This window comes from Stenella coeruleoalba, assembly GCF_951394435.1.
Source record: "Stenella coeruleoalba genome assembly, chromosome: 20".
Taxonomy (NCBI): domain Eukaryota; kingdom Metazoa; phylum Chordata; class Mammalia; order Artiodactyla; family Delphinidae; genus Stenella; species Stenella coeruleoalba.
In genome coordinates this window covers 28855278-28881979 of record NC_137166.1, presented here as the reverse complement: position 1 = coordinate 28881979, position 26702 = coordinate 28855278, and the positions used below count along the sequence as shown (strand labels likewise).

The following is a 26702-nucleotide window of genomic DNA, read 5'->3' as shown; positions in this document are numbered from 1 at the left end:
GGATCCATTCACCCTTAGTTCTCCAGTAAAGAGTATTTATTTATTCATAATATCATAAGAACTGTTTATATCAAGGTCATAATCAGTCTACAGACAGAGCATGAAGGGCTTAATCATCCTTACATGATGTATCAAATTGCTTTCAGCTGCACAGTTGCTTAGGCAAATGAGGTTATTCTCCCCTTGTTCCAAGAGGACCAGAAATGGTCGAACTTGCTGAAGGAGGCTACCAAGGTCATCTAGTTTTTTCCATCTAGCTTCAGTGTCCTATATTATTTAATTTTATGAAGAGTTAATGAAATTTTAATAAGAATTTTTATAAAATTGTTCATAGTTCTAGAGTTCAATGTGTATCTAACTGACAATTTATGAATATGTGTAGATATATAAATTTAGAGTAGTATGAAATGTTTAATATTACAAAATATTCCTCAGTTGCCTTGTGAAACTTCTACAAATAGCATAAACTCATGAATGTTCTGGAAACGCATTTAGAACACAAGGAAAACTAAGAGCAATTCATGTGTCACACTAATGGGAAATGATACTTTATGACATGAGAATCTATTGCATTCATGCTTTTTGAGGACAAAGATTTATGAGTTAATTTCTCCTTTCATCTCTTCCACTCAGACCCACCCTGCACTTTTTTTTTGTTTGTTTTAATTTATTTTTATTTTTGACTGCTTTGCGTCCTCGTTGCTGCGCATAGGCCTTCACCAGTTGCGGTGAGCGAGGGCTACTCTTTGTTGCGGTGCGCGGGCCTCTCATTGCAGAGGCTTCTCTTTGTTTCAGAGCACAGGCTCTAGGCACGTGGGCTTCAAGTGTTGTGGTATGTGGGCTCAGTAGTTGTGTCTCGCGGGCTCGAGAGCACAGGCTCAGTATTCGTGGCACACGGACTTACTTGCTCCGCGGCATGTGGGATCTTCCCGGACCAGGGCTTGAACCTGAGTCCCCTGCATTGGCAGGTGGATTCCTAACCACTGCACCACCAGGGAAGTCCCCAGCAAGGCTTTATTGGGGCTCCTGCTGCAGCAGGAGGGGGGTTCCCTTGCTTGCTCCTTGAAGAGGGGTGAGCTGGTTCCTTATATAGGGTGAGGGTAGGGGTGGGTCCGGGGGTCGGCCCAAGGGGTGGCTTAGGTGGTCTGCCCACCCCTTTGCTGGTGCTGTGTGGGTTTTTGGTCTCTGTATCTTGTTCATAATTTGCCCCAAATGTGCATGCACGCAGTTATTTTTAGTCCCCTATAGTTTCTTTGTATTTTGTTGCTGGAGGAGAGGTTTGTTCAGTTGCAAGCACTGCAGCAAAGGGTCCCAGGTCCCAGCCTGCCTCACGTTCACAGTCTGACTCTGTCACTTACTAGTAATGTGACAAGTTACAAGCAAGTTGCTAACATTTCGTGTCTTGGGGTGCTCCAGGGTAAAATGGGAGGTTTGTCAAGGGCTTAAATCGATGGCACTTGGAAAGCTCTCAGAGCAGGGTCCTAACCATATTGGCTCTTACCAACCATGCAACTAAGTCTGAGACTCAGGAGGTCAGGGGAGGACTCTGCAGGAGCCTGGGATCCCTACAGCTCTTACCTGACACCTGACACCCAGCTTCAGTGCTGCCTCAGTTCTGTGCTTCTTGAATTGCAGCTGCCTGTGATTAACATGGGTTCCAGGTGTGCTTGGACCAGCTAGGTCACTAACATCAATCCTCACCCTGGGCCCTGCAGCCAATCGCAGTGCTTCCTGGGAGAAGGGAGCTCACTGAAATGCTTATCTTTTTAATTAGATTGGGGCCAGGAGGCAGGATCAGGTATGTTGAGGGGTGGAGATCATTCAGGGTCACACCAACTAACGGATGGAAAATCCCCAGGTGAATTCAGAAAAAAGCAAGGAGTCCAGCAAGTCCCACCCCTGGCTGAAACTCTTTCAGTGCAGGATTAAGACAGTTGGCATTGCTCTTACAAAGACTTTCCCAGTTTATTATCCTGGGACTGAAAATTGGGCAATAGTTTCGAAGCCTGGGTAAACGGTAGTGTACCAAACGAGTTTACAAACTTGCTTATCTGCAAATAAAGTCATTTCTTGGAGTGATCTGGACACTTATTAGTAGAATCATTGTTGAATGAGCAATGTTATTCACAGGAGCAGCTGAAGCAGGGGAAGAGGCACTGGTCTAAGAGCCCCATGGTTCCTAGTTCCAGCTCTTCCCATAACTAGCTGTCTGAACTCACGAAAGTGTCTCTTCAGTTTTCACATAAGTTGACCAGATGACTACGAGTGGCTAATATGGATAACGTCCACCACTTGCTGGGTGATTACTATGCATATTGAGGCACCATATTGAGCACCATGTGGAGCTAAACACTCCACATATTATATCACTGACTCTTTCCAATAACCCTGTGGTAGGCATTGTTAACCCATTTTGTAGATGAGGAAACTGAGGCTGGGGAGAGTAGGTGATTTGCCCTGGAGGCAGAGCCAGGACTTGAATCTAAGCACAATGCTATTCAGTCTGCCCTGATATCTTTAATTCAATTTGCCATGAGTTCCACTTTTTAAGTGTCTATTATGTGCCAGGCTCGTGAATAGCCAACTACGGTTTTTTTGTTTTGTTTTGTTGTTTTTGCCGACTACGTTTTGATATCCCAAGCAAACTTTGTGGAATTGCAGAATCTTCAGGTCTGCAACAAAGAAAGTCATCCTGCCTCTTTACCCACAAGGCATGTCTGAGGCCCCTGAAAATGCCCCTTATTGGCCCTCCATGATGTGCAGTGCCCTGAGTCAACCCAGCCTGTCCAACGATACAAGTGGTTTTCCACACCTGAGAGCGGCAGGAGGCCATCAACGCCCTGACTTAGACCTCCCAGTGGAGAGGGACCCTCCACTCTAAGCCAACCCTAGCCTGGACCAGGTCCCACCCCTACAATGTCAGGGGCCCAGTTCTCATCTCCAGGGGACCACATCTCTGAGCCTGGGGCAGTCGTGAGCTGTAATAACTAGGTTCTGGGGACCCAATTGTAGCCTTTTGTGACATTAGCTTCCCAATTGCCACCAGATTATTGATGCACTTGGGGTCTTACCTTCGATTTGGGAAAGTGCCCTTCCCCTCCCTGTCTTATCCTTGCCCCACTCGTCTCAGGGTTTGAGCAGTGGTTGAGGCTTCTCCCAATAACCCATGCCATGGGTACCATCTGCCTTATTATTATTTTTTTTCCATCTGCCCTGTTTTAACAGATGAGGAGACCCAGTGACAGCAAGGGTCTTTTCCAAAGTCACACAGCAAGGATGTAGTGAAGCCAGAACTTGAACCCCATTTCTTGACTCCAAGTCTAATTCCAGTGGTCCAGCTTCCCAAAGTGAGATGAATTTATAAAACAACCTGGACACATATAAACACAAGGTTATTCCCCTTTCAGTTCTCCATCAGTCTTCCTAATTACCTCAAGGAGATGCAATTTAGTGCTAGGATGTCTTCAGTGCTCATCCCACACTTGCCATGTTCCTCTTTTGAAGAGAGAGAGAGAGTAAGGAGTCAGGGAAGGGATGTGGAGGGAGCCTCAGCCTGCTACAGAGCCTGGCTAGAAATGGCATAACTTTGCTTCATTTCTTCTCTGTCTCCATGGTTACCCCTGTTTATGGCACACGATGCAATTTCTCGTCTATAATAGCGATACAAGGTTTCCTTTTCAGATGAATTTAAGTGTAATAATAGACCAGGCGATATGCGATGACTAAAATAGTGCAGGTGGTTGGTTCTCAAAGGACTGCAGTTGGGGAAATACTGCCCTACACCAGGCTGACCCCGAGTGCTCAAAGCCAACCCGGCTGCTGGTTCTGTCTCCTCTCCCCTCCTGCGTCCTCCCTAGCTGAGCAATGGCACCTTTGTGTGGGGTCGAAACGCCACGAGGAAAGTCTGCGCTTCTCTTTGGTTGTTGATGGGATGGGGGTGTTGGAGGAAGGAGGTGAGGAAGGGCTGTCTCCACGCTTTCAGGTTTCATAAGGTGGCCAGGGTGACCCCAGCATATGTGCCAATATCTTGGTGCTCAGTGTGTACGCCCGGCTCTGCGGACTGTAACTCGGAGTGTTCCCTAGAGGCTGAACCTCCTCAGTAGAGTAAGGACAGAGGGGGCCTGCCATCCCCTCTCGGTGGGGGGCCTGGGCGAGTAGCTATTAAACCCTGAGAGAGTTAGAGGCTCAGGCTGAGCTGATCTTGAGGCTTGGTGGGTTGGGATTCAAGGGCCACCCTATCGCGGAAGTTCTTGTTCAGGGCTCTGGCTGCTCCTGTGTGGCTCAGAGGGAGGGCGCTACGATGGGGGAAGGGTCCCCTTTAGCCGGGGCTCCTGAACTGCAGGGGCTGCTCTTGGGTGTCTGCTGGGCTCCCGCAGCAGAAGCACAAGGGGGTTTCTGCACTGCCCACATAACCCAGACCACCGTGACCCCACTTCCCGAATCTTCGAACTGCAGTGAGTGAAGACTGCGGTTGTTAGGAGCGAGTGGCTTTGGTGTCAGACAGACCTGAGTTTGAATCTCCCTAGTTCCCCTCAGCTATTCAATGGGGATAATAACAGTCCTTACCTCCTGGGTTATGGTGAGCATTCAATGAGATTTTTAAAAACATTTTATTAAAGTATAGTTGATTTGCAATATTGTTTAAATTTCTGCTGTACAGCAAAGTGACTCAGTTATAGATATATATATTCTTTTTCATATTCTTTTCCATTATGGTTTGTCACAGGATACTGAGTATTGTTCCCTGTGGTATACAGTAAGACCTTGTGGTTTGTCCATCCTGTATGTAATAGTTTGCCTCTGCTAATCTCAAACTCCCAATCCTTCTCTCCCTTACCCTCCTTCCCCCTTGGCAACCACAAATCTGTTCTCTATATTTGTGAGTCTGTTTTGTTTCGTAGATATGTTCATTTGTGTTGCATTTTAGATACCACATATAAGTGATATGGTATTTGTATTTCTCTTTCTGACTTTGCTTAGGATGATAATCTCTAGGTCCATACATGTTGCTGCAAATGGCATTATTTAATTCTTTACTATGGCTGAGTAATATCCCTTTGTATATTTTTATATATATATATATATACATATATATATATATATATATACACCACATCTGTTTTATCCATTTGTCTGTTGATGGACATTTAGGATGTTTCCATGTCTTGGCTACTGTAAACAGTGCTGCTATGAACATAGGTGTGCATGTGTCTTTTTGAAGTATGGTGTTGTCTGGGTATATGCCCAGGAGTGGGGTTGCTGGATCATATGGCAACTCTATTTCTAGTTTTTTGAGGAACCTCCATACTGTTTCCCATAGTGGCTACACCAGTTTACATTTCCACCAATGGTGTAAGAGGGTTTCCCATTCTCCACACCCTCTCCAGCACATTAAGTAAGGTTCGTCAAGCTGATTGCCTGACACGTAATATGTGCTCAATAAACAGTGCTCAGTGAACACTTCTCTGTTCAGAAATCTAGGATCTGGAACTTGCAAATGATGGATGCCGGTTCCCCTTAGCCTACTTTTCCAATCTCTTCATTGTCTGGCCCCCACCTCCCCTAGCAACCAAATGTAATCCATGCTAACCCAGAAATATGCCCCAAGCTGTCCTGCCTCCATGCTTCTGCTTCTGCTGTTGCCTCTTTTTGGAATTTCCTGCCCACAATTTCTACCTGTTTAAAATCCTTCGAGGCCACCTCCTTCAGGAAGTCTTCAGTCTTGCCTACAGCCAGATGTAATTGCCCCCTTTGGAACTTCTATGGGGGTTTGTCAGGATACTTTCTACCCTGTAGGAGAGGAGACAAGTTAGTCTGACAGTCTCCCTAGCGGACTCTGAGGTCCCAGAAGGCCGAGGCTGAAAGAGGCGATTCCTTCCTCTCTTCTTGATTCCGTGCTTTAGCAAAGCTCCCTGCACACCTGAAATGTCCTTTGATTGTCTTGGATTTTTTAAAAAATTTATTTTATTTATTTATTTTTGGCTGCTTTGGGTCTTCATTGCTGCACGCAGCCTTTCTCTTGTGGCGAGTGGGGACTCCGTTGTGGTGTGTAGGCTTCTCATTGCGGTGGCTTCTCTTGTTGTGGAGCACGGGCTCTAGGCCTGTGGGCTTCAGTAGTTGTGGCACGTGGGCTCTAGAGCTCAGGCTCAGTTGTGGCGCACGTGCTTAGTTGCCCAGGCAAAAACTTGCTGTCAGCTGCCTACCTGGGCACACTAGAAGCAAGTCCGCCAGCCAACAAGTCTAACTCGCATGCACAGAGCCTGCTTTCAGCTCAAAGAAGCAGAAATAGCTCAAGAAACTATCAGAAAACTTAATAATAAAAGCAAAAAACCTTTAACTCACCAGGGAGATTCAGGAAATGTCTCCATTCAGCAAAAATAAAACCTGGGTATTATGATGAACATTCAGAGAAGGAGTTCTTATATATTAAAAATATGATTGACAACATTTTTAGAGATCAATAAAAGTATTGCAAAAAGACTGAGAAAAAATCTCAAAAACAGACTTACAGTGAGAAATAAAAGTCATGTTAGTGTTCATAGCCGCAACACTGAATGTTGGAAAACAATGGAGCAATACCTTCAAAAGGGCTAAGAGAAAATGATATTGAACTCAAAATGTAACATCCAGCCAAATTATCAGTCTGGCATGAGAGAAAAATTAAGGTGTTTTCCAACATTTAGGGATTCTGAAAGTTTCCCCTAATTCATCCTTTTGGTAAAAGATTGCTTGAGGATGTACTCCAGCAAATAAAAGTCCAAGATAGAGGATGACAGGGTATCCAAGAAGCAGTGAATCCAACCCAGGAGAGCAATGTAAAGGGAACCCAGAATGACAGACAGACGATCAGGAAAGAAGGTAATGGATATTAGATCATTTACCAAATAGCAGGTGAGAAATTTCCTGGCAATTAGAAATGCCAGGAATAACAGAAGCCCTGTAAGAAAATGGTAGTCCAAATATGAAGCAAACTCAATGTAGCCTGTATCCTGATTCTGAGCATGTCTCAGAAGAGAGTATCCTTCTTATCTCCTTCCTCCTTGAAGTAGCTCAATTTCAGTGACATCGAGTTACATATCGTTCTCTGTGGATCCATTCACCCTTAGTTCTCCAGTAAAGAGTATTTATTTATTCATAACATCATAAGAACTGTTTATTTCAAGTATCATAATCAGTCTACAGAGCATGAAGGACTTAATCATCCTTACATGATGTATCAAATTGCTTTCAGCTGCACAGAGGCTTAGGTAAATGAGGTTATTTTCCCCTTGTTCCAAGAGGACCAGAAATGGTCGAACTTGCTGAAGGAGGCTACCAAGGACATCTAGTTTTTTCCATCTAGCTTCACTGTCCTATATTATTTAATTTTATAAAGAGTTAATGAAATTTTAATAAGAATTTTTATAAAATTGTTCATAGTTCTAGAGTTCAATGTGTATCTAACTGACAATTTATGAATATGTGTAGATATATAAATTTAGAGTAGTATGAAATGTTTAATATTACAAAATATTCCTCAGTTGCCTTGTGAAACTTCTACAGATAGCATAAACTCATGAATGTTCTGGAAGCGCAATTTAGAACACAAGGAAAACTAAGAGCAATTCATGTGTCACACTAATGGGAAATGATACTTTATGACATGAGAATCTACTGCATTCATGCTTTTTGAGGACAAAGATTTATGAGTTAATTTGTCCTTTCATCTCTTCCACTCAGACCCACCCTGCACTCTTTTGTTGTTTGTTTTAATCAATTTATTTTTATTTTTGACTGCGTTGGGTCCTCGTTGCTGTGCGCAGGCCTTCACCAGTTGCGGTGAGCGAGGGCTACTCTTTGTTGCGGTGCACGGGCCTCTCATTGCAGAAGCTTCTCTTTGTTTCAGAGCACAGGCTCTAGGCACGTGGGCTTCAAGTGTTGTGGTATGTGGGCTCAGTAGTTGTGTCTCGCCGGCTCTAGAGCACAGGCTCAGTCGTTGTGGCACACGGGCTTAGTTGCTCCGCGGCATGTGGGATCTTTCCGGACCAGGGCTTGAAGCTGTGTCCCCTGCATTGGCAGGTGGATTCCTAACCACTGCACCACCAGGGAAGTCCCCATCCTGCACTTTGAAAGCAGTTTCCGTCTCTGACATTGGCATTGGGACCATCCATAAACTCTCTTGGCATACAGTTACTTTTTTAAAGTAGGCTTTATTTTTTAGAGCAATTTTAGGTTCAGAGCAAAACTGAAAGAAAAGTATAGAGATTTGCCATGTGCTCTCTGCCCCCACACATGCATAGGCTCCCCCATTATCAACATCCCTCACCAGAGTGTGCTTTTGCTAAAACTGGTGAATTTGCATCGACACATCATAATCACCTGAAGGCGATAGTTTACATTAGGGTTCACTCTTGGTGTTGTACATTCTATGGGTTTGGATAAATGTTTAGTGACATACAGTCACCATCAGAGTATCATGCAGAGTAGTTTCACTGCCTTAAGAATCCTCTGTGCTCTGCCTATTCATCCCTCCCTCCACCAACCCCTGCCAACCACTGATTTTTTTAATGTCTCCATAGTTTTGCCTTTTCTAGAATGTCATCTAGTTGGAATTATACAGTATGTAGCCTTTTCGTATTGGCTTCTTCTCTTAGTGATATGCATTTATCTCCTCCATGTCTTTTCATGGCTTGATCGCTCATTTATTTTTAATGTTGAATAATATTCCGTTCACACTGTGGGTGTCCCACAGTTTATCCATTCATCTACTGGAGGACATCTTGGTTACTTTTAGATTTTGACAATTATGAATAAAACGGCTATAAAACATTCATGTACTGGCTTTTGCGTCGACATAAGGTTTCAACTCCTTTGGGTAAATACAAAGGGGCACAATTGCTGGATTATATAAGAGTATGTTTAGTTTTGTAAAAACTGCCAAACTATCTTCCAGAGTGGCTGGACCATTTTGCATCCCACCAGCAATAGATGAGAGTTCCTGTTGCTCCACGTCCTCGCCAGCATTTGGTGTTGTCAGTCTTCTGGATTTTGGCCATTCTAATGGGTGTGTAGTGGTATCTCCTTGTTGGTTTAATTTGCATTTCCCTGAAGACATATGATGTGGAGCATCTTTTCATATGCTTCTTTGGCGTCTGTATATCTTCTTTAGTGAGGCATCTGTTAAGGTCTTTGACTCACTTTTTGTTGATTTGAGGACATAGGACAAGAGCTGGAGGAGTATTTTCTTAGGGAACAGTGTTAGACACAAGAACAGACCAGGGTTTAGGGTTCATTGATCACACTGTGCCAAATAAGTACTAGCTCGTGAGTGACAGAGGCCCCCAGGTATTCTTTAATAAATTTGTGTTTTGAGTGTTTGGATATGTAGGCTCTCTAAAGCACAAGGCCCAGGACAGGGACCTCTTATGCCTGCGTGTGGGGCAGGATTACCTGCAGCCTTCTCTCGGCCCCATCCATCTGGTATAGGCCTGAGCACAGCCTCTATGTCATGCAGCCCTAAATTCAGGTCCTGGGTCTGCCCCTTATTAGCCTTATAACTCTGAGCAAACCATTGAATCTCTTGAGCCTCGGCTTTGTCATCTGTAAAGTGGGGTCATAACAGGATTCTTCTCCAGGGTTGTTAGTGGAGGCCTCCCCCGAACACTTGCTGGGCTTGGGGCAAAAGCAAAGGTGGAGGATTGTCCTGTAGTTCATCTCTTCTCTTCCCACCCCTGCCTCCGTTCCACACTGTAAACATCAAAGTGCAAGCGCTCGGTCCCTATCCACACATCTCCCATCCTTGAATACAGCTGCCCCTTGGCCATCCCTCAGCCCTAGGAGTACACAGACTGATGGCATGGTCTACCCTCAGGCAGGACCAACCTGGGGAGGAGGCCCACACAGACTCTGGAATTGGTCCCAGGTACCCAAAGCCTTGTCTAGTTGGTGGGATGGGGACAGTGGGGGAGGGACAGGTATGACAGTTCCAGGTGGATGTGTCTCCTTGGACCCTCAGACTCCTCACCTGTGGGGAGGGGGACCAGAGACAGACCCTCTAAGGCAGGGGGTCCATAGCAGGGCCCTGACTGTCCACCTCTAAAGTGGTGCTGATGGTGCAGGGTCCATGAGATGATGTTCAGAAACTGCTTAGCCCAGCGCTTGGCACTTGTGAAGTGTTCAGCACTCAATAAATATTAGTTGTTGGTATTATTATTATTATTATTATTATTATTAAAGTGAGACACTGAGGGCTGATTCTCCCTTCAAGATGTGGTAGAAATAGAAGAGATTCTTCAGGTGAAGCATTTGGGTGAGATGAGACGGCAGTCCTGTGTGCACCGGGGCTGGGGTTGCACAGGGAGTGGCCAGCCTGCTTGTTGGAGACACAGGGGACCTCTCTGCCCCCCGGAAGGTGTCATTACCAGCATCGTGTCCTTCCCAAGGGGCGTCAGAGCTCTGCAGTCACAGAGAAGGACTTGGCAGGGGCCTTCTCAGAGATTCACAAACAGAAGCCTAAGAAAGGCTGTAGCCCTATGAGTCCCTGTTTACGGAGCACCTGCTATGGGCATAGACCCTATGCTATGGTTTTTCCCCACGAGGGAGGGACACTTTGCAGATGTGGAAACTGAGCCTCAAGAGGTAAGTGATTTGGTCAAAGTCACGCAGCCAGGGAGGGTAGAGCATCTGACTCCCAAGGCCGAGCCCTTTCCATTGCACTGTAGTGCTGCATCTGAAGCACAATTCATGGACGGAGGGGGAAACCCTCCCAGGGAGGCCGCAGATGACTTCCAAACAGAGAGGGTGACAGTGTGGATTATGGAAGTGCCCAGTGCCAGGAAGCACACAGTAAGTCCTGCTCCTTGTTTGGCCCACTGAGCCCAGCCCCACAGGGCACCCTTGGAGAAGGCTCCATTCTCACCCGCTCCTGCTTCTGGGTCACCTTGACCTAGGCCGGGGCTGGAGAAGGCTGCTCCTGGCCTCTTCTGGGTCCTGGTGTCAGGCCCTTGGCAGCATGAATGGACAATCTCCCAGAGCTTGAGTCTACCTCCCGCTCTGCTGAGGGTGGTGGTGTGGGTGAGTGTGGGCTGCGTCTCCGCCTCCTCACCAGGGCCAGCCTCAGGGACTTCAGCCTTGACCGCCTTCCATCCTGGAAGTTGTTTCTGCACTCTCAGGGCATGGCTTTGGAGTCTGTTGGACCTGGGTTCAGATCTCAGTGCTACAAAACTAGATGAGTGGCCTTGGGCAAGTCATTTAACCTCTGCGTGCCTTGGTTTCCTCATCTGTAAAATGGGGTTGATAACGGTACTGACCTCGTGAGGTCGTGTTGTGACAATCAAATGAAGTAATGTGTAGGCAGTGCTGGACCCAGTGCCTGGCAGGTCTTAAGTGCTCAGTATTTTAATCTATTATTAGACTGCTTTATTCTTTTAAGTAACAGATCACACGGACCTTAGGTTCTTAATCAGGGTCTTCTGGGGGTTCCAGAGATGGCTTTGGGACAGCCTGTGAATTCCCTGAGATCATATGTAAGATTGACTGAGGTTGTTCATACGGGTATTTTTAGGGAGAGGAAGGTTTATAGCTGTCAGTGAATTTTTAGGGGTGTTTATGACCCCTGCTCTGAGGGGTCCCAGGCACAGTGCTAGGCTTGGCGGGTCGGAAAAAGACCAAAAGATGTAGTCACAGCCTCAGCTGCCTTGGGCAGTGCCACCATGGCAGAGTTGTGTGTGGAGTTTTCTCTTTGTCTCCCATATTTTCTTTAACCCTTTTGTTTCATCTATTTTTTCTTTTGTCACCTTATTTTTTGGTTGTTTAAGCTCTTAATTTTTTCCGTCTACCTATTCTTTTCTCTTAAATGGAAAAAAGGACCTGGCAGAGAGTTTACTATATGAGAGGAAACACTCGCCAAGTTTTCAAGGTAAATAGTGTGTGTTTCGGGGTGGGACAGATGCTGTGTATCATCGGCGCTTGTGCAGCCAGAGAATATCCCTGGGAGGGCACACCAGTAAGTGGTGACAGTTGACTTGGGGAGGCGGGGGGACTGGGGCGCAAATGTGGGAAGGAGTCGTACTCTCTTTGTATCTTTTTTGTTTTGTATATTGTGTATGGAGACCTATTTAAAAATAGGTTTGTTTTTTTGGGGGGGGGCTTCCCTGGTGGCGCAGTGCTTAACTTAAGAATCCGCCTGCCAACGCAGGGGACACGGGTTCGCGCCCTGGTCTGGGAAGATCCCACATGCTGAGGAGCAACTAAGCCTGTGCACCACAACTACTGAGCCTGCACTGTAGAACCCACGAGCCACAACTACTGAGCCCGTGTGCCAAAACTACTGAAGCCCACGCGCCTAGAGCCTGTGCTCCGCAACAAGAGAAGCCACCGCAGTGAGAAGCCCGCACACCACGATGAAGAGTAGTCCCCGCTCGCCTCAACTTGAGAAAGCCCGCACGCAGCAACGAAGACCCAACACGGCCAAAAATAAATAAATAAATAAAAGAATCTCCCAGCCAATTCAGGGGACACAGGTTCAAGCCCTGGTCTGGGAAGATCCCACGTGCCGCAGAGCAACTAAGCCCGTGCGCCACAACTACTGAGCCTGCCGTGTAGACTGAAGCCCATGTGCCTAGAGCCCATGCTGAGGAGCCACCGCAACGAGAAGGCTGTGCACCGCAACGAAGAGTAGCCCCCGCTCGCTGCAACTAGAGAAAGCCCGTGCGCAGCAATGAAGCCCCAACGCAGCCAAAAAATAAATTAAAAATAAATAAATAAAACCTTACTTAAAAAAAAAAAAGATTAGGTTACCCCGAAAGCGGACCCTGTACAAGTAGTTTCTTTGCGTGGGGATCCCAGGAAGCCCTGGAAAGAGGATGGAGAAGTGAGGCAGAGAAGGAAGGAAGCCAATACGGAGTATGTTTACGTCTGTGGGCTATTGGAGTTCATTGCTGCTGAGGACTTCTGGAGGATGGTGTAGAACATGACTCAGATTTGTCCCATTGTAAGGGTAAAAACGCTGATGTTATGAATTCACTAACTCCTGTTTGTCATCTGTTAAGGGCTGTTCCCAGGGGCGGCCTGCCCTGTGCATGCGTCAGGCAAGCTCGTGCTGCACGAGAAAACCCTCAGGCAGAGCGGTAGGACCTCGGGGTTAGCAGCCATCTGCAGAATGGGTACAGGCTGGCGCCTCCTGTATCTTCATGGGACCAGCCCTTCTTGGTCCTGCTGGGCTAGGGTAAAACATTGCTCTGAGCCACCAGACAACCACGAGTGAAAACTTTATTGCTCCAAGCACTTTATATGAATGTCACCACCACCTGACCTGGGCAAATATATAAAAAGCACAACCTATTGTACAGTCATTCCAACTCCTCGACTAATGCACTGTACAGATGCTTCCCAGGCCTTGTCCCCAGCACGATGGATGCATTTCAGTGGCAGCAGCTGCACTTGTCCGAAGCCCCTTTGCAGATGCAGCCCTTGGCACACTTGGCGCAGCCCGGGGGGCAGCAAGGACAGCAGCCTGGAAGGGGCAGGAGATGGACAGATCAGCTTTGAGTCAACACTCTTATCTGACCACTTCCCCCTTCACCACTTAGAAGGAAGTAGAAAAACAAGAGCATGCTACACACAGGTTCCGATCCACATGAGCAAAAACCCTGGGACAGGAAGTGGTGGGATGTTAGAGCTGGAAGGGACCTCAGGGGTCACCCAGAGTCCATCAGAGGCCAGGGAGGGGAAGGGGTTGGCCCACCGCCGTTGGACAGTGGCAGATCCAAGGGCTCCTGAGGCCAGGCCATTCCCTTCACTACTGGGCAGGCTGGAACCTCCCCTCGGCCCTCTTCTTATCCAAACCCCTGAAACACTGAGGATGCCCTCACCCCCAGGTCAGCTGCAGCCCGCGGGACTCAGCTTTCATTTCAGATCCCTCCCAAATGGGTAAAGGCATCCAGGACCCCCTCAATCCCACCGTGGCTGGAGGGTTGAGGATGACAGAAACGCACTCCCAGCTCCCCGCCAGCAGTGCATGGCCCCGGTCACCAGACTCACTTTTTTGACATGTTTTACAGCTGCAGGTTTTGCATTTGCAGTTGTCTCCGCAGCTGCAGGTTCCTCCTAGGAGAAAGGACAGAGCCACAAGCATGAGCATCGAGGTGGAGCGGGCACACAGGTGCGCCACAGGCCATCTAGGCGGCCGGGGGTCTGGGCTGCCCTTGGCCAGTGGATGGACAGGAGGTTGAAGATGCTGGTTCCCAGTCACAGTCCATGGACAGAAACTGGGGGGGACTACATCAGAATCCCTGGGGGGTACTTATTAAAATGCAGATTCCTAGGGCCAGCCTTTGAGATATTATAATTCATAGGTCTGGGTGGAGAAAGGGAATCAGTATTCTTTAAAAAGCAACCCAGGGACTTCCCTGGTGGTCCAGCGGTTAAGACTCCTCGCTTCCACTGCAGGGGGCATGGATTGGATCCCTGGTCAAGGAACTAAGATCCTATGTGCTGCTCAGTGTGGCCAAAAAATAGAAAAAAAAAAAGCAACCCAGATGATTCTGATGTACAATCAGGTTTGAGAACCACTGAGTTAGGCCAAGCCCAAGGTCCCCTGGGGACTGTCGAAAACTTTAAGGTATCAGGCAACATGGAGATCCTGAATGTGTAGGAGGAAGGGCAAAGGATATAAACAAGCCCGAAGTGAGAGTCACAGCTACCACTTGTTTCCATATCATAAAACCATCTATATTTAAAAAAAGAAAATCACCCGCTTCTTGTTTTGAGTTTCAAGATGCTGGAAGCTTCTGTCTTTTTGGCAATTTGGGGACAGACATGTCCTGTTAGGAACCAGGGAGGCTTGTGAGACTTCTTGATGCCGTTTCCAAAGATCATAAAAACCAAGATGGCTCTGAACCCTGACTCACTTCTCCTGGCCAACGTGCTTCCTTGGAATTAAGCAGTTTCAGACCTGGAGGCCCACATATGCTTCTACTAACTCCCCTGACGTCTGCAAATGCTTTATGATTTTAACCCTTTCATGGCAACCCTAGGAGGTGGGCAGCTGGGGATAAGTAACCCTAGTTTTCAGATGAAGAAACAGGCTTGGAAATAATAAGTGTCAGGAGTGGATGGGAGCGATGGACCAGAAGCAGGTGGGTCTGGGCCAGAGCTCTTCCCCCGCCCTGGTGGCTGCTCCCAGAGGCTTGCCGCTAGGTCCCACCACAGTCATTCCTAAGCCAGGTTATTAATTCTAGCAAATCAAGCTGGTATCCAACAGAGAGCGGGAGCCGCCGCAGAGGTGGCCAGTCTGACACAAACCCCATTGGTGCTTCTAATTGGAAGAAGAGAAGCATTAATCACAGTCCTGCAGGCTCCCTGTGGGAAGCTGGCGAGAGGTCACAGCATCCCAGGGTGGGCATCCTTACTCACCAGACATGCAGGTGCATTTCCCAGGGTCCATGGTCCAGTTGTCTGAGAGGCTGTGGTGCTATCACAGCTGGTGAAGTGAGGCTGAGGGAGCCGTCACCAGAGGCTCCTTTTTATGGCTGTGTGGGTGTAGACCTGGGCTCGCCTCGCCTCTCCCTGGGGCTAGACGCTGTGCACACAGCCCAGCCATGGGCTGGGTGTCGGCAGAGGAGGGCAGAGGAGAGGACAAGCAGTACAGTCATTTAGGTGGCTTTTCACAAAGGGTGCAGGTGGCTGTACCCGCCACCTGCTGAGGTGTCAGGGAGCCAGGCTTAGGCTCAAATTGCAGTCACATCGTGCAGATTGGGAGCTACCTGTGTCCCCTCTCCAACTCCTACACATACTGTTATCTGCCATTTCTGTTCCCTCCTTCACAGGGGCTGCTCCTGTCCTGGCCCGGGGTCTCATCTGACTCCCCTGGTTCACTATGAAAGCCCTTTACCATGTGCAGGCGGGGGCCCCTATTCTGTGCCCTGGCTTTAGAAGACCCCCAAAAGTCAGGGGCAGGTGCCCACTCAGAGCCTGTAACCTCTCTTTCTAGACCACATGTGGAGCACCCTGGATGCTGGAATCTTCTGTCTTCCCAAGCCTGCTTGCTTCTAAGGATTTGCTCAGTCCTCTTCCCCAGGCTCCCAAGGACAGGTGTGCAGCCAGTGTGCGTCTCTCTAGGCCTGAGAGGTGGCCGTGGGTGGCTGTTTGCTGGGGGTACAGACAGAGTTTGGATGTGTGGGCTGGTGCCCACAGGGGTGTGTGAAGGAAGGAGCTAGGGGTGGGGAGAGAAGGGAGGGGGGCCGCAGATTGGGGGTTGGGGCCATGGGGCAGATCGCCAGGCACCTCTGCATTCTAGGTTGCAATGTTAAGGTAGGAGGGTAGAGAGTATTTTATTTGTTTATCTGATTTATAACTTTAAAATATTTTAGCCGGGGGGCTTTCCTGGTGGCACAGTGGTTGAGAGTCCGCCTGCCGATGCAGGGGACACGGTTTCAAGCCCTGGTCCGGGAAGATCCCACGTGCCGCAGAGCAATGAAGCTCGTGCGCCACAACTACTGAGCCTGCACTCTAGAGCCTGTGCGCCACAACTACTGAGCCCTCATGCCACAACTACTGAAGCCCTTGCGTCTAGGGCCCGTGCTCCCCAACAAGAAAAGCCACTGCAATGAGAAACCCGCGCACCACAACAAAGAGTAGCCCCCGCTCGCCACAACTAGAGAAAGCCCGCATGCAGCAACAAAGACCCAACGCAGCTAAAAATAAATAAATTAAACAAATTTATTAAAAAAACCAAAAAAAAAACATAAAACAGCTAATGGTACAGAAGGGCTGGAGGATATCTCAGCCCAGGAAACCCATGACCTGGCAGGGCTGTTCTCAAAGCCCAAAGGCTGGATCTGCCTTCCCATGCTTGCATTTACAGCCCAGTCCCAGCCCATCTCTTGGAAGGTCCAGCTTCTTCCCCCTTGCCCTCCACTCTTGAGTGTGCCCTGTAGCAGATATGAATACCTTGGAAGGTCTGGCCCAACTAAGTGAGCCCAGAGAAAGGAAAGGATTTCCCTTCCCCCTTATCTAAGCCGTCTCTCCTCCCTGCTCACTCTCTGAGCCAGAAGTTGCTTCTTCCTTGGATGGCTGACACTGCAGTGTTGCTTAAGGCCTCAACTGAATGATACTATCAAAATCCAATCCCCAAGCTTTTTCCGTTTCTGGGCTGTGTGGATTGAAACAACCATGTGTAGCATCAGGTGGTAGAGTCCATGTTGACTGCACCTGGGCTGTCCAGTTGAAAATCTGATGAAAGCTCTACCTAGGAAAAAGAATGCACAAATACATGACGTTTTCCTGCCGCAAGTTCAAGCGATTTGTGGATCTCTGAAATCCCATTGCTGGGCCTCCTCCCACTCTCCCCAGGGGCTCTGAGGTAAGAGCTCCTCTGCAAACAGCAGTCCTGCTTGAGCAGCTTTTCTGTGGTCACACAGCAGTTGTAGCTCCTCTGAGCCACTGAGCCCTAAATATCTCCTTCTCCACTTACGGCCTCTCCATACGAAAAGTCAGGTGGTTTTTCTCAGAACAATGAAATGGCTGTTCCAGAGGAGCAGCTAACGCTCCACCTCTTAACCTAAATGACTGCGTTGTCATCTGCTCCCCCTCCCACAAAGGTCAAAGCTGGACACCCGCCGTTCCTACGTCCAGCAGTTTCTGCCAGAAGTTCTGGGACTCGTGGCCTGGGAATGGAGGTTCAGCCACGATGACGGCAGAGAAAGGTCCTGTGCTGTCACTCCACACCCTGGTCCACGTTTTGCGCTTGGGTCACCACCCTTCCCCATACAGGGCCCCTCTGGACATAGGTGTCTCCCCAGGAGCAGCCTGGAGCCATTGGTTTTTATAACGCTGGTTTATAACTTGGCCTCTCTCTACACCACAGGCTTCTCACAAACAGAGGCTGTGCTTCTTCGTCTCAGCAGCTGTGTGGCCAGGCACACTGAGCGCTGCCACACAGTGGGTGCTCAATACATATTGATGAGCTGACGATGAATAAATGACTCAATAGAGTTCCATGTAGGCTGTCTTCTCCAGCTCTTGCTGAAGAGATTTAGACAATCTTGTCGCTCACCAGGAGCAGTCTAGAGCTGGAGATCTGGAATCATGCTGCCTGGGTCCTGATCCCGGTTCTGCTGCCTGATTGGGGGCAAGTTGCTTAACCCTTCTGAGCCCCAGTTTCCTCATCTGCAAAGTGTGGCTCATGAAATGATAACCCCATGGCACTGTCATGGTGAGGGTTAAATGAGAGAATGCATATTCAGCACGTAGTTCAGAATCTGACACATAAATATTATTATTTCGCTCTTAATATTATTATTATCTGTGCTTAATACAGCTGACAGATTGGTTCAGCCACTCACCCATTTGTATGTTTCAGGCTCATAGACTATTCTACAACTGGTCCCAGGGTCCTGAGTGGGATGCGTTCATCAGCAGTAAATATCGTCAAGAGTTTTAGTCTCTGGGTTCCCAGCTTTTAAGCTCAGCCTAGTTGCTTTTGGGTCCCAGGGCCTGGGGACCATGGAGCACTGCCCTTCCTTTCTGACGTCCCTTGCTGCAGTTTGCATCTGTTTGGAGTCAGAGTTGACCTTCCACCTACAAGGCCCACTTATAGGGTATTTTGGGCTTCCTCTGTAGGACTAGGCATAAGATATGGGTGGACAAAATCAAAGCAGGTCGGGGCCCCAGGGGACACCAGCTTGAATCAAGATGGTCAGTGCTGGAAGAACCCTGAGAAGTCATGGGCCAACTTCTTGTCCAAATGGGGACACAGAGGCCCAGAGAGACAGGGTTAAGCCTTGGTCACCCAGCTTAGGTTCGTGGTGGGGCGATTTGAACCCAGCTCCTTGACTCACTGCCCGCACCCACTCTTGAGTTCTAAGGCAGGACTGTTCAGCCATTTGGAACCTTGTGGCTTTCTCTACTGTTTATTCATTAATTTTATTACAAAAATTCAAACATACTAAAAAGTACAAAGAACAGTATTACAAACACCACGTTATCTACCACCTGGAATTAACAGATGTCAACTTGGTCACGTTTGCTTCAGCTCTTTTATTTATAAGACATAAAAAATTATCAGGATCATGGCTTTAAATACCACCTATGTGCTGGAGGCTCCCCATTTACACCCCCAACCTGGGCCTCTCTTTTGAACTCCAGGCTCATGTTTCTGACTGCTACTCAAATCTCCGCGTAGACGTCAGACAGCATCTCAGACTCCCCAGATGAGCTTCTGCTCCGGGCATCGCCTCCAAGCACACCAACGTCTTGTCTGCCTCCATCTCTGTCACCTAGTTTGAGCCACCGTCACCTCCCGTGAAGATTCAGGACTCATTTCCTAACTGGCTTTCTTGCATCTGCCCTTTCCCTGGGCCCTTTATACCGCATTTTCTTTATTATAAAAATGCTGCTGTGGGCTTCCCTGGTGGTGCAGCGGTTGAGAGTCCCCCTGCCGATGCAGGGGACGTGGATTCGTGCCCTGGTCCGGGAGGATCCCACATGCCACGGAGCGGCTGGGCCTGCCCGTCCGGAGCCTGTGCTCCACAACGGGAGGGGCCACAACGGTGAGAGGTCCGCGTACCGAAAAAAAAGAAAAAAAAAAAATGCTGCTGGGGAATACCCTGGTGGGCCAGTGGTTAGGACTCTGCGCTTTTGCTGCGGAGGGCCCGGGGTTCGATCCCGGGTTGGGGAACTAAGATCCTACAAGCTGCGTGGTGTGGCTTTGGAGAGGGGGCAGGAGGCGCGGGTCGTCCATCCTTCCTTATTTCATCCTCTCCTTCCTTTCTCCTTCCCTCCCTCCTTTCCTCCCTTCCCCCTCCCCCTTTCTTCTTTCCTTCCTCCCTCCATCCCTCCCTCCCTCCCCTCCTTAATCAATTACTCAGCAAACATATTTGGGGCCTACTGTGTGCCTGGCTTTGGGTTAGCCCTCTGGATGGAGTAAGAGAGCCTGGAAGGGCCTGGTTCTCACAAGCGTGCTTTCCAGGAGGGGTGGTGAGCGTGTCCATAGCTATCAGAAAGGAGAAAGCAAGCAGGGTTTCTGTGAGGACACACAAATGCAGGGCGGCCTTTGAACGGCCCTGAGAGTGTCTCCCTAAATGTTGGCCCCGAGGTGCCTCACTTGCCTCACCCTAGTCTCAGCCCTTCATTTCTCCCCGTCTAGGTAACCTCTGGGTTCCTCATGGAATATTGGGGCTGGACTGGAGGTTTTTGCACTGTGCAGGCTCAGAGCCCCAGGGCTTCACAGAGGTGTGGTGCAGGGGCTTCTGTGGATGGGATGCTAGGCCCCATCCCTCTCCCCTCCCCCTATTTAAATAGGGCAGCTCCTCTTTCTAAAATCTGTTTTGTCTTATGAAACCCACCCCCTCAATCCCTCTTATAATGATTTTATCTGGGGGCTGGGGGGAGCATGGTTTGCTGCTGCTAGGACCAGTTGGAAAACCACTGAACACAAGCCATGCCTTCCAGGTTAGGGGCCTTGCCCAGGGGAACAGTGGGAACTTCCAGATCTGCCCCTGGAATCCCAATTGGAACTCAGGCCCAGTGTGCTTTCTTTTTTTTTTTCCTCAAAACATTTATTTATTAATTCTTTAAAATAACAATAATAAACCTATTACATGTGAATCTAAATAACATTAAAAAAATTTATATTATAGTTGATTTACAGTGTTGTGTTAGTTGCAGGTGTACAGCAAAGTGATTCAGTTATAGATATATATCCATTCTTTTTCAGATTCTTTTCCCATATAGGTTATTACAGAATATTGAGTAGAGTTCCCTTTGCTATACAGTAGGTCCTTATTGATTATCTATTTTATAAATAGTAGTATGTATATGTTAATCCCAAACTCCTAATTTATCCCTCCCCACCAATGTTTCCCCTTTGGTAAGCATAAGTTTGTTTTTGAAGTCTATGAGTCTGTTTCTGTTTTGTAAATAAGTTCATTAGTATCAACATTTTTTAAAGATTCTGCATATGTCATATCGTATGATATTTGCTTTTCTCTATCTGACTTACTTCACTTAGTATGATAATCTCTAGGCCCATCCATGTAGCTGCAAATGGCATTATTTCTTTTTTATGACTGAGTAATATTCCATTATATATGTATACTTCATCTTCTTTATTTGTCTGCTGATGGACATTTAGGTTGCTTCCATGTGTTGGCTATTGTAAATAGTGCTGCAATGAACATAGGGGTGCATATATCTTTTTTTTTTTTTTTTTTTTTTTGCGGTACGCGGGCCTCTCACTGTTGTGGCCTCTCCCGTTGCAGAGCACAGGCTCCGGGCGCGCAGGCTCAGCGGCCATGGCTCACGGGCCCAGCCGCTCCGCGGCATGTGGGATCTTCCTGGACCAGGGCACGAACCCGTGTCCCCTGCATCAGCAGGCGGACTCTCAACCACTGCACCACTAGGGAAGCCCTATCTTTTTGAATTATGGTTTTCTCTGGGTATATGCCCAGGAGTGGGATTGCTGGATCGTACGGTAGTTCTATTTTTAGTTTTTAAGGAACCTCCATATTGTTCTCCATAGTGGTGTTTTCTCTTTTTAAAATTATTTTTTAAACTCGGGATGATTTCAAAAACAGATAAGAATAGAAAATTAAATACAGAACCTTCCAGTGTTATCAGATATTAACATTGTCCTGTTCATTTCAATCGTTAAAGGAACAAAATAATCAGAGTGGAAACCCTCCGTGTTAACTTTCCAAACCTCATTCTTACTCCATCACCAATTCCGGGAACCAATTTCATGAAGTGTTTATCATGCCCATGCATGTTGTTCTAGTTTTATTACATATGTATCTATAAAAATTACACACCCTTGTTTTACAGGTTTATAAACCGTTTATAAAATGGCATCATTCTCTTTGTAGCCTCTTACAATGTGTTTTTTTTGTTTGTTTTTTTGGCTCAGCGTTTTATGATTTTAACTGCTTTATATTATTGTGACTACTTTGCAATTTATCCAGTGGATGGGCATGTAGGTGTTTCTTTCCACTTTTTCATTGTTATAAGCACTGCTGCCGTGAATATCCACATATAGTGTTTCTGTGTGTGACATGTGCCAGGGTTTCTGTAGGGGGTATACCTAGGAGTAGACTTGCTGGATTGAAGGGGACATGCTTGTTCTGCTTTACTAGATCTTTCCAAATTGCTCACCACAGGGGTTTACACTCCCATGACCAATGTACTCAAGTGCCCAGTTCTCCATGGCCTTGTTAATACTTGGTACCGCCAGCCTTCATTTTTGCCGGTGTGACAGATGTGAAGCGGCATGTCCTTGGCTGTTGATTTGCATTTCCCTAATTACTACCAAGGTTGAGCATACTGTCATAAGACTTTTGGTCCCTCACGTCTTCTCTACGTGGTCCGCTCTTCTTCCTAAAATGCTGCATTCCTCCATCGTTCAGTAGGACGTAACGCTAAGCAGTCCCACTTTGGCATCAGTCTGTATATTATTTTCGCAGACATGTGGCAAGTCTCTGTCTTCCCACATTGCTGGTTTTTAATAATTCCCCTGTTGGAGGCTCAAAGTGACCTTGGTTGATAAAGATGAACATCCGGTGTAAACCCAGGAAAAGCACTCAAGGTGTCGGGGGGCAGGAGGTGAGAGTCGAGGGGGCTGCATCTTCAGCCTTAAGTCCTCCGCAAGCCCACTGGGGCCCAGTCGGCAAAGCTCATTTCAGGCTTCTGCACTTTATCCCCTTTGTTTAGAAACCCTTCCTTCAGGTTGAAATTGATTCCTAGCAAGGCGTTCTGGATTTGCTCTGTAATGTTTCTGGAGAATTCTTGAAAAAGAAGCAGGGAAACAGAAGAATTCCTGGAATTAACATAATTCTAGAGTGCCAGAGCTGTAAGGGCAATAATGTGGTGCAGACCTTGTCTCAATGCCAACCCCATTTACAGATCGGGAGCCTGAGGCCCCAGAGGGGAAGTGTCCCGGCCACCAGTCCATCCACAGTGCGAATCATCTGGGCCATGTGATGAATTGAGGAAGGAAACTTCCCAGGGCCTTCGAAACCTCTTAGGTGACTGTGGAGTGAGGCCATTCGCAGAACCACCTGCTTGGGTTAAGCAACTGGCGAGGGCCTCACACGGTGCCACCTGCCTTACCCAAGGGTACAAAGAAGAATTGTGTAATTGGGGAGCTGAGACACCGGAGAAGAAACCATTGGTGAGCATCATAGACGTGTGTGCTCAGATGGTGAAATAAATGCGGCTGCCTCTGTGCCCATCTCTCCCTCTGCCTCTTCTGCTTGCCTTTCTTCTTTCTCCTCCTCTTTCCTCCTTCTTTTCTCTCATTCCCCCTTTACCTTTGCACATCTCACTTTTTCTCTTGTTTCTTCTTTTCTCTCTCCTGGGGCAAGAAGCCCAGCCCGGGAGTCAGGGCAACTGAGTCCTGTAAACTCAGTCACTGGGATTGCTCACTCACAAGTTCACTTCCCTGCCCTGGGCCACAGTTTCCCCGAAACAGCGACGAGGTGTCAGAGCTGGTGGTCTGTTCCGGGTGCAGGTAAAGAGACAGCTGTTTAGAAGATGCCTGTCTCTAAGATTTCTAAAGGAGTAACTCCTCAGCCAGCACCAAAGCAGTCTGTAAATGTCTACAGCATTGAGATCAAAGCCACATTTAGGAGAAACTTCCCTAATTGTTAATTGTCCTCAGGCACTTTTAGCTGTGCTTTTCTTCCAAAGATGTGGGAGCCAATTCAGCAGCCCAGGCCCTGCAGCCCCTGCTGGGGCCAGATCAATGTTTTCTCCAGTTCCAAAATCCTTGGGGTCTGGGGACTTCTGTTTGAACAGGCCCCTTAGATAGAGAAACCAAGGCTCAACCCACAGAGCCCCACCCCACACACCTGGCAGGGATTTCACTAACGACTCAGAACCATAGTGCACTAGTTATTGAATTTGTTGGTTTCTCCAGTATAAATACATAGTTCTCTGAAAATAATCGGCTCATCCCCAATTAATGTTAGGGAGAAAAAACAAAGACAACAGTTTGAGGGCTGTATAGAGGAGAATCGTTATCCACTGCAGTCATTTCCTGCACTGTAAGGGGTTGATGACAGAGCTTGTTACCTCCCCTCAGCACCTGTGGGGTTACTGCTGTCTTTGTGAAGTTTGGGTCTGGGAAACCCAGCGTGAGAACCGGGAGGCATGGCCGTGACAACCCAGCTGGGCAGGAGGGCCTAGGTGTGCTTGAATTCCTGGGCCAGATGCGGGTCTGAGTGAGCCTTAGATGGACATAGACTTATGCTGCCACTGCTCTAATTCCGTCTCCCTCTTTCTCTGTATGGCCTTGGACAAGCCGTTTGGTCTCAGTTTCCCTGCTAATACAATGGGGATAATAACACACTTTTCTAAGGGTGCCTCTTAAGAATAATTGGCCAGTCTTTGCCGGGCACTTTGAAGAAAATTGCTGTGAAGATGTTCTGCTGGCCCTGGAATTTTCCTTGGTGCAAATATCAAACAGACGAGGATGATTCTGGCACTCCCAGCGGAACCATTTTCCCCGGTTCAGTTGGAAGAGAGCAAGATGGGGAGGGGCTGGGATCACAGCCTGGGCCTGCCTGGAATATTAAAGGCACAACCCTGCCTTTGATGCCTGCCTGCAACGCTTGTTAATTTTAATAGGAAGCCAGCAGAGGCAGGAAGGTTCTGCTTGGCAGAAGAAAAGAGGTCAAGACTGAAGAGGATTAGTGCCAATTCAACTTGCATCTTGTTTGGCTTTGAAGTCCTTGGCCCCAGCGCTGGAGTGACAGGACAACTCCTAGATGTCAGCAGGGTGGAAGGCAGGGGGCTGGGGAAAGTGTGGACCTGAGGCCCCTCAGGCCCCAGCTCCGCCTGGAGCAGACGGCCCCTGTCTCAATTGGGGAATCACCGCAGGATCTCCCAAGCTGGTGATTTTCTGGGGAAACCTCAAACAGGGGTCTCAAACTGAAGTGACTTTGGGAGCTAGGTAGTTAATGCATGAGAGCAAAGTCAACTGATTATAGTAATAGACAGTTCTGGGGGCTGTGGCTAATTGTCTAAGCTCCAGTTGAATATTGGGATTTGGGAATGAGGGTCAAATTTTGCCATCTGTTCTAATTTTTTAGGAGAAATGGAAAACTGGATTTTGTGTACATGTGTGAAATATTGCAATTTTTAAACAGGAATCAAGGTTGTTTGTTTATTGTTTTAAAATACTCTCCTCATCATTTGTGTACAAATACATCCATAAGCCAGAGCAGCCCATAGGCCTATTTTGTGACCTCTGTCTCAGAATTCTAAAGCTTCAGGAGTGCAGAGTCCCTTAAAATTCACTAAGACTTTTGGTTACTATTTTCTAAAGACTTCAGACGAGTCCCTGGTGGAGGGTATCAGAATTATCTAGAGAAAGCTTTTTTAAAAAAATGAATATTTAGGGATTCTGATTCAGTGGGCTTGGAGTGGGATCTGGGGAGGGTCTATTTTTTTTTTTTAACTCCTCAGATGTTCTGGTGTGCAGCCAGGTTTGGGAAATGGTGACCTCATCAGTTCTTAGTGTTTTTAAATTTTTTTAAGTCATAAACACTTTTGAGAAGCTGAAGAAAGTTATCAACACTTTCCCTAGGGAAAAAAAAGATGCTCAGCCAGAAAAAATTTTGCATACAATGTCAGGGAGTCTGAATACCCTCCCTCTGAAGGCCATCCAAGACCACCCATTAAAGAACCTTGTCAGTACTCGATGCTGGAATCCTATCTACAAGTGCCATGAAAATAGCCTCTGGGGTCTCCCTTGTACTCCTCCAGTGACAGGGAGCTCATTACCTTTGGAGAAGTTCTATCCCCTTTTGGGGGGGAGCATTAGTCTTCAGTAAAGTCCTTTTTATGGTGAGCAGAAACTGGCTGTCTCGTCTCAGAGCAGCCTTCGCCAGCGCCCCTAGCTTTCACCTGCAAGTCCCACATTCGTCCTCTGGCTCATCTTTCTGGTTTTACTGGGGTTTAGAGGGGAGAGCTGCCGCAGGAGGCCAGGAGAAGCGGAGGGGTGGCCCAGGATGAGGAGCTCTTCCTCTTGGGATTTGAGACTTCAGGAGCAGATTATTGACCAGATCCTGGTGATTCCTGTTCCTGACACTTCATCCCTTTGTCCTTTTTAGAGACCCCTCTCCGTGAATCCAGCACGAAATGTCAAACCTACTTCATCATCACAAGCCTCTCCCTGAAGCTTTCCCTGTGGCTCTCTCTCTTGGAGTGGCTGACGCCCAAGCTTGGGAGATGAACTTTTTCCACATGAGTCAGGTACAGCTTGGAGATACCAGAAGCATCAAATATGCGATCACTTGAATCCCTTTAACCCAGTACTCTTGCTTTGATCAGGGTCTAGTGGGCACTTGCAGGAGAGGAATGATGCTGTGACATTCATGCCATCCCATTCATTCAACATGGGCCAAACATTGACCACATGGTTGTAAGAGGGCCTCCAACCTAGCCTCAGATCTGTCACCTATTGACAGATTTGAAGCAATTTGAAGCCTTCTTAAACCTGTTTTTATTCTTGGCCCATCCTACCTCTGCCTTGGGGTAGGAAACATCATAAGGTCCTTCTGAGCAAAATAGGTTGGGGTGTGTGTGTGGCTTTTCTTTGCCTTAAACTCTTTTAAACTTCAAGGTGGAACCTCTCCTTCTTCTAACAGTTGAGGTTGGGTGTCCATCATCCCTCCCTCTGCATCCAGTTGGGATTTTATAGATTTAATTTAAGTCTCCTTTTCTCT

General features: G+C 47.6%; 1 protein-coding gene and 1 long non-coding RNA gene across 2 annotated transcripts in view; one reads left to right on the top strand and one right to left on the bottom strand.

Moving 5' to 3' along the window:
* Positions 1-26702, top strand: part of LOC307178275 — a 97669-nt gene that overhangs the window by 57284 nt on the left and 13683 nt on the right. The gene's annotated exons all lie outside the window — the stretch shown is intronic.
* On the bottom strand, positions 13002-15424 carry MT4 (metallothionein 4; the record flags this gene model as incomplete). The annotated part of the gene is made up of 3 exons (XM_079906265.1): positions 13002-13492; positions 14020-14085; positions 15394-15424. The coding sequence occupies 3 exons, from the start codon at positions 15422-15424 to the stop codon at positions 13401-13403; spliced, it is 189 nt and encodes a 62-aa protein (XP_079762391.1). The 3' UTR covers positions 13002-13400.